Here is an 11,347-nt window from a genome sequence, read left to right as displayed (position 1 = left end):
TGATTTAATTGAAGTGCAATCCCTTTTCCGGTAACAAGAAGCTCCCCTCAAAAACTTTACCTCCTTACAAGTTAAGCTACAGATTGGATTAACAAAGCAATCAATTGGACAGTAAGTGGTGGGGCATTAGCGACCGTTGCTAAGCAGGATTTACAATGAACCGGCTCGTCTTCCTCACTACTTTTGCACAGGAGAATCTTTGGAAAGCAGAGGAGAGCGGGAAGGGGCAGAGAGAAGGATTCATGCCTTGGATTCAAAAACTCAAGGACGATGGAAATAACATTGAAAGGATTCCCCTTATTCCCCCATTCCCCCAAAGTGGCCAGTATCCCATGGAGGAACAACAACCTGAGCTCACTGCACTCCGAGCCCCCGCTGTCTGAGCAAGGAGAGACCATCATCGGAGTCTACCTGCTAATACTGGGTAAGTGAAGTAAATCTGAAGGTTTAGGCAAAGTGCTACCTAAGTCTTTGTACCAATATATTATATTTCCCTTTAATAATTGTACCATGCAGTATGTTGTCCCCTCTTTTGTTGTTGATGATTCTATGTTTTATACTCTAAATGCAAGACAAATTCTCTTCGGATATATGTTTTGTTCATTTGTTCAGGTCTAAATATTTGGCATGTGATTCTCAAAATTGTTTCTGTGAAATTAATTTAACTTAATTAGGTTTGATATAATCTTAATGACAACTACTAATACTTGGTTGATCCAGCTTCTACTACTATTTGTGCTACTACTACTACAACTACTACAACTATTACTATATTTTTTCTGTTCTGGGACTGTCACAAAGAATACACTCTATATACCCTTTGTGGTTGGATTATTAAGGTTAATTTATCTAAAAAATTTACACATTATAAATGATATCTGACTAATTAAATAAGTTGAATGAATAAACCCTGTACATTTTTAGACTATTCCAATCTATGGAGATAAACAGCTGATTATAGGAACATTTTATCTATTTGAAATCTTTATTAAACACAGATTAACACAGTTAGCTCTGCCCCCCGCTGAGACAGACGTTGGTTATTGGCAGGCTGATCTGATCTACTCCAGGGGTTTCGTGTGAGTGAGGCCAAGTTAAAAAAGGACCAGGGATTTTCTAGACTTTTCTGTGCCACAGTTATCTCATAGACTTTATTACAGTCTGTCTCAGCTTCTGGGGACTAGACTTCACATGGATCTAAAGCAGTAGTATGTGGAGCCGTTAAAAGGGTGCTCTGACTCCAAGGTCTTTATGGGGTCATAGGTCAGTGTTCACACAGTATCAAGCTTTTAAGGTGCTGCATTTTGCATGAGAATACTGCTACTACTACTATAATTAAGACTGCATGACATACTATAGATACACCATTATTTTAAATTGCTTTCATCGTAAACTGTAATGTTGCAGTTAAATAAAACAGTTAAATAAAAACAGATCTACTGACTTCCTGTGCAAAACTAAGCGATTCTGCACTTCTGGCCCAGCCCTCTCTTAATAGCATTCCACCATAGCACGCAACTCTACCAATTTCTGAGAGATCTCCAAAAGTACTAGACGTTGGATGGAGGAGAGAAGGCTGGTGAAATGCAGGACAATACTGGATTACTCAAACATGCATGAATCAGTAAATCTCTGGTTTAATTAACAGCCTTACCTGTCTTTTTTCCTGTCTTTTTTCTTAGTAATTGTGGTAGTTAAAAGGGTGCTCTAACTCTGGGGAACTTTATGAGGTCAGAGGTCATTACTCTATACCACATTCACAAAGGCAAGGTGGGTAAAGTGGGTTGCTTAAGGACACAACCACACACAACCTAACTCAAAACTCGATACCATTCCTACATCTCCACACTGTGCCCTCACCCAGCTCACAACCAGGACATCATTTTATAATTACAACCTTCACAAGACATTCACAGTTCACTACATTCAGGTTAAGGTACACTTTATTTGTCCTCTGCATTTGACCCATCATTCAACACCAGGGCAGCCTGTTAGGAGCAGTGATCGCCACATTGAGATTTCAATAATAAGGAAAAGGCTCAGTACAGATTTCAGTACTACAATGATCATAAAGATATATCTTTTTTTTTTAATAGACACAAATTTTCAAGACAAAATAATAGTATTTTTATGAAATGCACAAGTGGTCTGGTACTAGACTGGTACTTATAAAGCTCAAAATCATCCTAAACTCAAACTGGTCTTGTATTTTTTCAGTTTTTCAATATCTGTTCAAATACACGTTTTGTTACAGTCACTGATTTTCACTACTTTTAACAACTCTGTACAGTGACTAATACTTTATCCTGTTGTGTCTGTGCGCAGGATGGCTGTCGTGGTTTGGGAACAGTTTGGTGATATTCGTCCTGTACAGACAAAGAGCCTCCCTACAGCCCACAGATATGCTCACTCTGAACCTGGCCATATCTGACGCCAGCATCTCCGTGTTTGGATACTCCAGAGGAATCTTTGAAATATTCAACATTTTTAAAGACAACAAGTACCTGATCACGTGGATATGGACATGTCAGGTAAGGATGGTTGTAAGGCTATGCAATCAGTATACAAGTATATGCAACTTCAATAAATATCTTAGACAACTGTACTATAGAAAAAAACATGATCAGAAAATGGTAGGATTGTGAATTGTGAAATAAACTTAAAGGTGTGCTATGTAACATTTCGGGAGGAGAGTCGGGTACCTTTTTGATTCAATGGAGGTGTTACTTCTTTGCTATAAAAGTTCCACAGTTTGTGAAACTTTCCACAAATTTAAATTAATTTTCATTTTATTTTTAATGTTGATGTAGGTTATAATAATACCTGTCACAATAACAAATTTTGAAGCGCTATATACTGCCGAATAGAAATATTGAAACAAGTTTATAACACTGACACAATAACCCTAAAGCAGAATTATCCTCAATAAAAAATTCTAAATGTACCTTACTGGTGAAAAAAAAAACATCAGCTGCAACAAATAAATAGCTGAATGCAACACTTAAGTAATTAGTTTGTATCTATAAAAAGTCATTGAACATATTTATTCAACCTTCGACAGGTCAAATCTTATCATATTGCCAAAAAATAACAAAAGACTTCCTGCTTGTGCAAAAAAAAATGGTACACACGATAAATATTGAGCCCAAAATTGACTGTTCCATCTGTCCTGTCTTGAACAATAAGTCATATATAGTAATCATCATGACAGGCCTAGCTATAAAAAATGAAATCATATTGTGCCAAAACATAATATTAATTTCCATTGTTTTCGGCTGCTTTAGTTTTATTAGTCTAATATAACTAAGCAAAAATGACAAACAGTTCTATTATTCAATCTATTTCTCCTGTCATATTAGAGAATAAAGCACTCAGTGAGGTATGCTCTCAGAGTAGTGGTCTGTAACTGCATGTGAATGTGTGTGTGATTATATTGTGGTCATGTGGGCTTCAGGATCAGGTGTAATCAGATTATCCCATGGGGGAAACTCCTCAAACACTTTCAGGAAGTAAATATGTCATCAGGAAGTGAGAGGTAACATTCTGTATATATTGTAATAATTCCATTGTGCTTCATTTATATATCATATTTAATCAAAGGACAAAGTACTATAGTTCTTATTGTGTGCGGCGTCACCTTTCCACCTGTAGACCAGTAGATAAATATGTTTAATGCACATGTACTGTAGAAGAACCATGAAAACAAGCTGGTGGCTTAAAAAACAAGATTTTTACTGTTTAATACAATTCTATTCACTAGTTTATTACGTATATACATTGGCTTTTACCACTGTTTTAAGTCTTACATCACAGAACCGTGCTAAATACCATGAGAACATTTTTGGAGAATCTCCCAGTCTTAATTTCTTCCACTCACAATTTTCACTATAAATATTATGATACTTTATGTTGGCTCAAGTTTTGGATATTTTTCCAGCTTCTTGCCAGATAACTGTGGAAACTCCTATATCCCCAGTGTAGCCTCCCTATTGAGTTATACCCAAACACTTTATTAGTCTCTGGAGGAAAATACTGTGAAAATGACTGTAAATGGACTTCTGTTTTGGCTTGGATGCTTGTGGGACCCCATCTTTCAGCCATCTGACGTGAGGTGTTCAGGTGCCGGAGAAATATTAGGAGAGCGGTACGCCCTTCTCCTCTGGGAGACTGGGCTCTGGCTGGGAGGGCCATAGGTAAACACAGGGAGGGCTAAAAGTGGCAGATTTCTACAGTAGAGGAAGAAGGGGTGAGGTGCAGGTTATTACGTGGCACATGCTCTGGCAGGAACTTTTGTGTTTTGAATTTTGAATGACAATATTTTGTATGCCACCGGAGAAGGCAAAATGACAAGATAAAATCTAATCTTAGTGTTTATTTTCTCTCTGGATCGCATTGACAAAGATTGAGCATCAGAATTAGACCCAAACTCACAATGATCTAGTTGTGGAGTACATGGCTTATCTTTGTAACCACAACACCTTTTTTAAATGAGCAGGAACTACCTCACCTGCATTTTTTTAACGTTTATGTATTATTAAATCAAAAGCAAATTGTTGGATACAAGGGGCTGTACTGAAATGTTATTTTATTATTAACAAAGACATATCATGTATTTTTTAGATTGTGCTTTATAAGAGTGACTCTTTAATTTCACAATCTGACCATTCTTGATCTCATGTATATATATCATAGGAAAGTCATAAATTTAGCAAACATGAAATCAACAATCTAAATGTCAATAAAAAATGTATTAGTCTGACAATTTCATCAGAGAACATGCTTCATTGATAAAAATAAATAAATAAGACACCAAATAAAGTAACAAAAACCATTAACATCTAACTAATTCAACCAAAGCATAGGCGTTTGAGTGACTGTACTGAGCTCTTCAGACAGACAGAAGTATAGTAATCTGCAGGAAGTGTGCTTGCTTGTAAAAACGTGATGAGTGACAGTAATAGGATTAGTGGTTAGCTGGCTCAGGACTGTTAGCATTAAAGACCTGAACTGATCCCTGGAGTCACCTGGAAGCACCACAGCGGGGGCTCACCCAGTGGGAGAGCGCTTCAAACCATTGAGAAGAACAGAGGTTAAGACGTCATTATCTGTCAAATAAAATAATAATAAATAATATAATAAAATAATATAGTCAAATAAAAGACCTCATGAACTGTAAGTCTGTATAGTTTAACTGAGGTAAATGGGAGGATTATGGATGGGATCTGACATGCGTTATGGAAATTTCATGCAAGGTCAAATTTCCATTTGTGAATCTTAGTATTGTTTTTGCTGGCAGCAGAGATTAATGCCATTTCAGCATCTATCACGTTATTACACGTCCTAAAGTTCATACTGTTCAGCAAATACCAACACCACTGTTCGTCAACACTCACCAACCCTGGAATTACAGCAAGGTAATTTATAGGAAATTAGCTAATAAAAGAAAGTGTTGCAAAGATAAATTTGTTTTTTTTTTGGGCCCATATGACCAACTTCAAGTAGGATATGTTTCATTTTCAATCTAGAATGCATGCGTTTTGTTTGGTTTTAATAAAATGAAAGAATAAAGCAGCATTATTGCTAAAATACAGTTTTGGACAACGTGACCAACTTCTATTTCTATTAAATTCCACTAGGCATGTGAAATTGGCATGTTCTTTACAAGTTACAACAACATTTTGTAGTAAATTGAACTGATCAGAAAATGGGATGGTAAAATGCAATGTGAAAGAGACCTTATATTTCAGTGTATTTAAATTGTGAATTGAAGTTTGACATTTCTATGGGAAAGATCCATCGTTGATTTCCTGTACTAGAAGCACTGATATAAAAACAACTACACAAATAAAACCTGACCCAGTACTTAAATCTTCATATCATGTCATCTTCTTCATTCATGTTAATTCATGTTAATCCAAAACCAACAATTCTGATTTTAAGATGATCTATCAAAAAATATTTACATTTATTTTACCATAAAATATATCAAATGGAATAAGACTAACATCTTTGGAGGGTGCAGGGGGCTTAAAATGCAGAAGCTTGTTCTAAATCAAATAAATAGCTGTAATCACTCAATCTGGATTAATTCCTGTGGTGTGGTTGTGGTGGGGTAAAAATTGCAGGACCACTTCATGCAGCAAGAAGAATCCTGGCCACGGAGATAAAACTGTAGTGTGTATCCTTAATCAAGCTTACATGGCAATATCCCAGAGGCTAATCAAAGAAATCGTTTATAGTGTACAAGTTGTTTAAATGTTCTCATAAATAACACTAAATGAATAGTGACAACACTTCACATTGAGTGGGTTCCAGGGCGTATGTTTTGGCTTGAAATACCCATTCCTAACCTACAGTAGAAATGTAATAAGAGCTGTACAATCAGCCCAAATACATCTGAGGGTCACACAGCCTTGAGCTAAAGGAAACATTTACTGTCTGCTTCTCGTCTGCCACTCAGTCACTCACAGGAAAAGCTCTTGTCTGGTCCCACTTTGATCTGATGACGCCAAAAACCAAAACAAACTCAAATGTCTAAAAGCAGTTAGCCACTGTGGGTCTGTCCCTGAGGCTTTGAAAACATCTCACTTTTCCCTCTAACTTCTTCCAGGTCGATGGTTTCTTTACACTGCTGTTTGGCCTTGCAAGCATCAACACTTTGACAGTTATCAGCATCACGAGATATATAAAAGGATGCCACCCAAACAAAGGTAAGAAAAACAAAAGTATTTAGTAATCAAACTGCAATCAAGGATCTTACTGTATTTAACATTGTGCACTATGTATTTTGAGTTTGCCATGTGCTTGTCTCCCTGAAGATGCTATTGCTTTGCTCAGAGCGTTTCGCAGAATGGAATTAAAAGCATTTTAAACATGCTGGAAAAAAGCAGGTGACCACACAAGTTCAAGTTACAAGTCAGATCTGTGAAGAGGCAAGCCTGCTCATAGTGAGAATGCATTTTTTGTTTGTTTTGTTTTGTTTTGTTTTTTCTGTCAAAGCAATAACTTCTCCACTGAGACTCTCCACCAGAAAAGTTTAACAGTGAACCTTCAAGTTGTAAACATTGATCAAGCCATAAAATTATGAACATTAAAGCCTCATATACATTAAACTGCGGTGTACCAAGTATTCTGACACCTTTTCATTAGAACTAGCATGAACTTGTACATGTATATTCTTTCTTCTGCTAGGCTATTTGTTTTATAATTTTATAAAACACTAGGGTTTTCGTCTAGATCTGGACTAAACCAGGTCTACAATAGGACTAAAGTCAGACTAATATACATTACATATTTCAACTGGTCCCTCCCACTTAACTTCCTCTTGCTGACTAAAATATTCCCAAAATTCTATGTTGACAATCTGCGTTTTTTACTTTAGGGGTCATAATTCTATGGCTGATGTGTTTGTCTTGTTTTCCAATGTTAATAGGGTCGTATTACTACTCCCTGCTGTCAAAATAACTACTTTTTTTTGGTAGCAATTTTGTTTACATTCACACGGTATACACTGAGGTGACATAATCTATTCTGGGCTGTAATTAAGGTGAAAGAATGTCTTAATTACGTGGAAATCAAGAGAGACTTGTGTTGTCACTATGGCACTAGACATTTTACAGTGTTTGAGGTTATTCATAAAACTAAAGCGGTATAAACCATTTGAAAGAGAGAGGTTAATCTGTCTACATCAGTGGCACATGTGCTCTCACTGTGTCTGTAGAAGTCATTAGCTGTAATCCAAATTTGGGAATTCAGTCTAGATGTTTGATTTAATTTAACTGGTTTATTTAGAGGGATTATATTGTGACAGGTAAACGTTGGGAAAGTGGGATTATCAATAACATTCATGTTGAGAAATTCAATTAATAATAAGTAATAATAATAATGTAATACATATTTTAAAAACAGGTTTAAACAGCTTCCAAGTTTGTACATATAAGAACTGATTACTTTCTATTGATTCTAGATGTTTGTGGGAAGTGCTAAAATGATTTGATTCATTTCCATAGATCACTTCCTTTTATCAACAGCAATCTGTTCAATCTCAGATATTTGCTTTCATTGTTCAAAATATCACACTCTGGCATTCATTACTGTGCAGGAATTTGATTTGCCTCTCACTTTCCCTTCCATGTGTTTGCTGACCTTTATACAAATGGACACAATCAGACAAATGTTCTGCAACTAATAAATATTCTCTCTCTCCCTCTCTCTCTGCCTTTGTCTTTCTCTGTCTCTACCTCCCTCTCTCTTTCTATACCTCCCTCTCTCCTTCTTTCTCCCTCTCTTTCAGCTCAGTGCATCAGTATGAGCACCATAGCCGTGTCTCTTATCTGTATTTGGACCGGGGCAGCGTTTTGGTCAGCTGCTCCTCTGATGGGATGGGGCAGTTACACAGGTTTGTAAGACACTGTAACCAATCGGAGCAATACAACTGTTAAAGAGGAGATTGTGATTTATGACTTTTAAGGTACTTTGGCGTAAACAAAATGGCACAGATTTCAATGCATCTTTTCAAATGGAAATGGACCAACTTGCAAAGTACTGATTCTACCCAGTTACATGAACCTCACAATCTGCACAAAGTCCATCCATCCATTTTCTTCCGGGGCGGGGTCGCGGAAGCAGCAGTCTTAGTAGGGACTCACAGACTTCACTTTCCACACACAATTCCTCCAGCTCTTTCGGGGGAACCCTGAGGTGTTCCCAGGCCAGCCGAGAGACATAGTCTCTCTAGTGTGTCCTGTCTCTTCCCCAGGGTCTCGTCCTGGTGGGACATGCCCAGAACACCCCCCGAGAGAGGCGCCCAGGAGGCATCCAGAGCAGATGCCCGAGCCACCTCAGCTGACTTTTCTCGCAGAGGCTCTACTCCGACCTCCTCCCGTGTGACTGAGCGCCCGGCCACCCTGCGAAAGAAACTCATTTTGGCCACTTGTATCTGCGATCTTGTTCTTTCGGTCATTACCCAGAGCTCATGGCTATAGGTTATCTGCATAAAGTGACTATATAGTGAATAAGTTACTATATTAGGCAAAGTAATGAATGAGGCCTAAAACAACTGACTCATATCTTTGTCTAAAAATTGCCAAAATACAATGATTCTATCATTATTGCAGTATCAAAATCAGTTTAGAGTATCAAACCTTTCCCCTAGCTTCAAAACTGACTAGAAATGTTTTTAGCGCAACAACACTTGTAGGGACTAGTAGTTATCATGGTGATATCATAACATCTTCCAGACAATGTGCCAAGCTGTACAAAAGCTTGTTTTATCTTGTTCCTTCAGACAGGGGCTATGGCACATGTGAAGTGGACTGGTCCAAAGCGAACTACTCCACTATTCACAAATCCTACATCATCTCGACCCTGATCTTCTGCTTCTTCATCCCGGTGGTCATCATGCTCTCCTCCTACGTCTCCATCATCAACACCGTCAAAAGCACCAATGCCATGTCCGCAGACGGCCTCCTCACTGCGAGACAGAGGAAAGTGGAGAGAGACGTTACCCGGGTAAGTGTTGTAAGAAATAAAATCTCACACAGAGCCATCTGAGCATTGGAGTACAGTTTTCAACTTTTTGTATTTCAAAGTTTCTAAATGACACACTTTTACTTCTACATGAGTAATATTTTGAAGTGACAATAGTCTTTTACTCTAAAATGTGACTATTTTTGCTACATCTAGATAACAACAATAATTTCAAAATGGGTAAATATTTTTTATTGATATTTGAGTATTAGATAGTGATAAACTGAACAGCACGTGCACATAACTAAAATATAGCTATCTTTATATAGAATGCATATTATAAAAACACCTGTAATTAAATTATAAACAAGTTTACTGAAGTACTGTGGCACATTCCAGGGAAAGCAATCTCCCTAGCATATCTCCATACACACAACCTGGTCCTGGACTCTTAACAGAAAGGCTACATAGTGCACTCTTAAACTGAGTACTTTTTTGCCAAATCTGTATCCTCTACTTTAAACAATGTCATTTTATTTCCCAAAACACATACTTAACCTCTCCCACCTTCCTCTGATTGCAAATGTAAGCTGAGACACAGTTTACTACTCGACTTTAAAAGTGGCCTCACAGCTGTAAATTTCCACTACTCGTGACAATTACTCCCTCATGCTCTTTCCTTTTGCAGATTTCCATTGTAATCTGCACTGCTTTCATCATGGCCTGGTCCCCATATGCTGTGGTATCTATGTGGTCCGCCTGGGGTTTCCAAGTGCCAAACACCACCAGCATCATCACCCGAATGTTCGCCAAATCTGCCAGTTTCTACAACCCACTTATCTACTTTGGCATGAGCTCCAAATTTCGAAAAGATGTCTCTGTACTCATCCCGTGCGCCAAAGATAGAAAAGATGTAGTGCGCCTTAAGAAGTTCAAGAATATCAAAGGGAAAGGTGAAGCCCCACCTGCCGCGCAGCACGTGTCACTTCCTGCCCGGGCAAAAAAGCAGGAGGTGAGGTTTGTGACAGAGGAGAAGGATAAGTGCAGAAACGACAGTGATTCAGGAGTGAACAGCCCCCCCGAGACGCCCCCCTCCGGACCTCAGGACATCAATGTGAATGTCCCCTCCCATATCGAGACCTCAGAGTACGAGTGTGACCGGCTCTGAGTCCTTCTCTCCTCTCCTGAATATATACTTGAATTTCAGATAAGATTAACTGTATTTTTGTAAATTTTTTTGTCTTTTCTGCATTAATAAATTATGTAAAGTGTGTAATTATTTAATAAATTCTGTGTGTTGAGGATTTTTTCTTTATATATTATACTATTTTTATTTCTTTTCCTGCAGCATTTCTCCTTATAATCAAGCCCTTTATAGGCAGTTTATGGAGCTATAAGTGAAAGTGGGCGGATCACACTCAGTTAACCAGTGATTAGGCATCTGTAGCTCTGGCCACTGACCAGTAATAGGTCAGTTAAAAAGAGCTGGGTTCAAAGGATATGGCCACAGAGACAGCAAAATTTAAGAGTTTAAGACTGTCTGGTAACACATGCGGTGATGAACTGTGGTAATTCATTAAATAAGTGAATGGCCTCCAAATTACTTACTGAAAAAGATGGATCTCATGGTCAAAAAGGCAACCACTGCACTAATTGTGTTCTGTCTAAACAAGACCTGAGCAATGTACAGCTCCCTGGCCACATATGGCACTTTGGTTGCCTCCAACCGGCACATTTAAGCTCATTTGGAATTAGAAAATAAACATATTTTATAATTTTACCTCATGCATGGACTAAAGCTGCATTGCTTTTATTTTAGAGGTGTTTTTTAATTGCATTTTTTAAGGCAACCTCACTTTTTCATTGCTTAGTTGTAACA

The 11,347-nt window shown here is 37.8% G+C and overlaps 1 protein-coding gene across 1 annotated transcript; it reads left to right on the top strand.

The window, feature by feature from the left end:
- The first annotated feature begins 270 nt into the window (after positions 1–270).
- LOC110156839 (opsin-5-like) lies at positions 271–10,638 on the top strand. Its single transcript, XM_020921068.2, has 6 exons — positions 271–424; positions 2,326–2,531; positions 6,611–6,710; positions 8,294–8,398; positions 9,287–9,510; positions 10,157–10,638. The coding sequence occupies exons 1-6, from the start codon at positions 271–273 to the stop codon at positions 10,634–10,636; spliced, it is 1,269 nt and encodes a 422-aa protein (XP_020776727.1). The 3' UTR covers positions 10,637–10,638.
- Positions 10,639–11,347: the final 709 nt, after the last annotated feature.

This window comes from Boleophthalmus pectinirostris, unplaced genomic scaffold, assembly GCF_026225935.1.
Source record: "Boleophthalmus pectinirostris isolate CB_2022bp ecotype Guang Dong unplaced genomic scaffold, ASM2622593v1 HiC_scaffold_5, whole genome shotgun sequence".
Lineage (NCBI taxonomy): Eukaryota > Metazoa > Chordata > Actinopteri > Gobiiformes > Gobiidae > Boleophthalmus > Boleophthalmus pectinirostris.
This window is presented reverse-complemented; position numbering and strand designations above follow the sequence as displayed.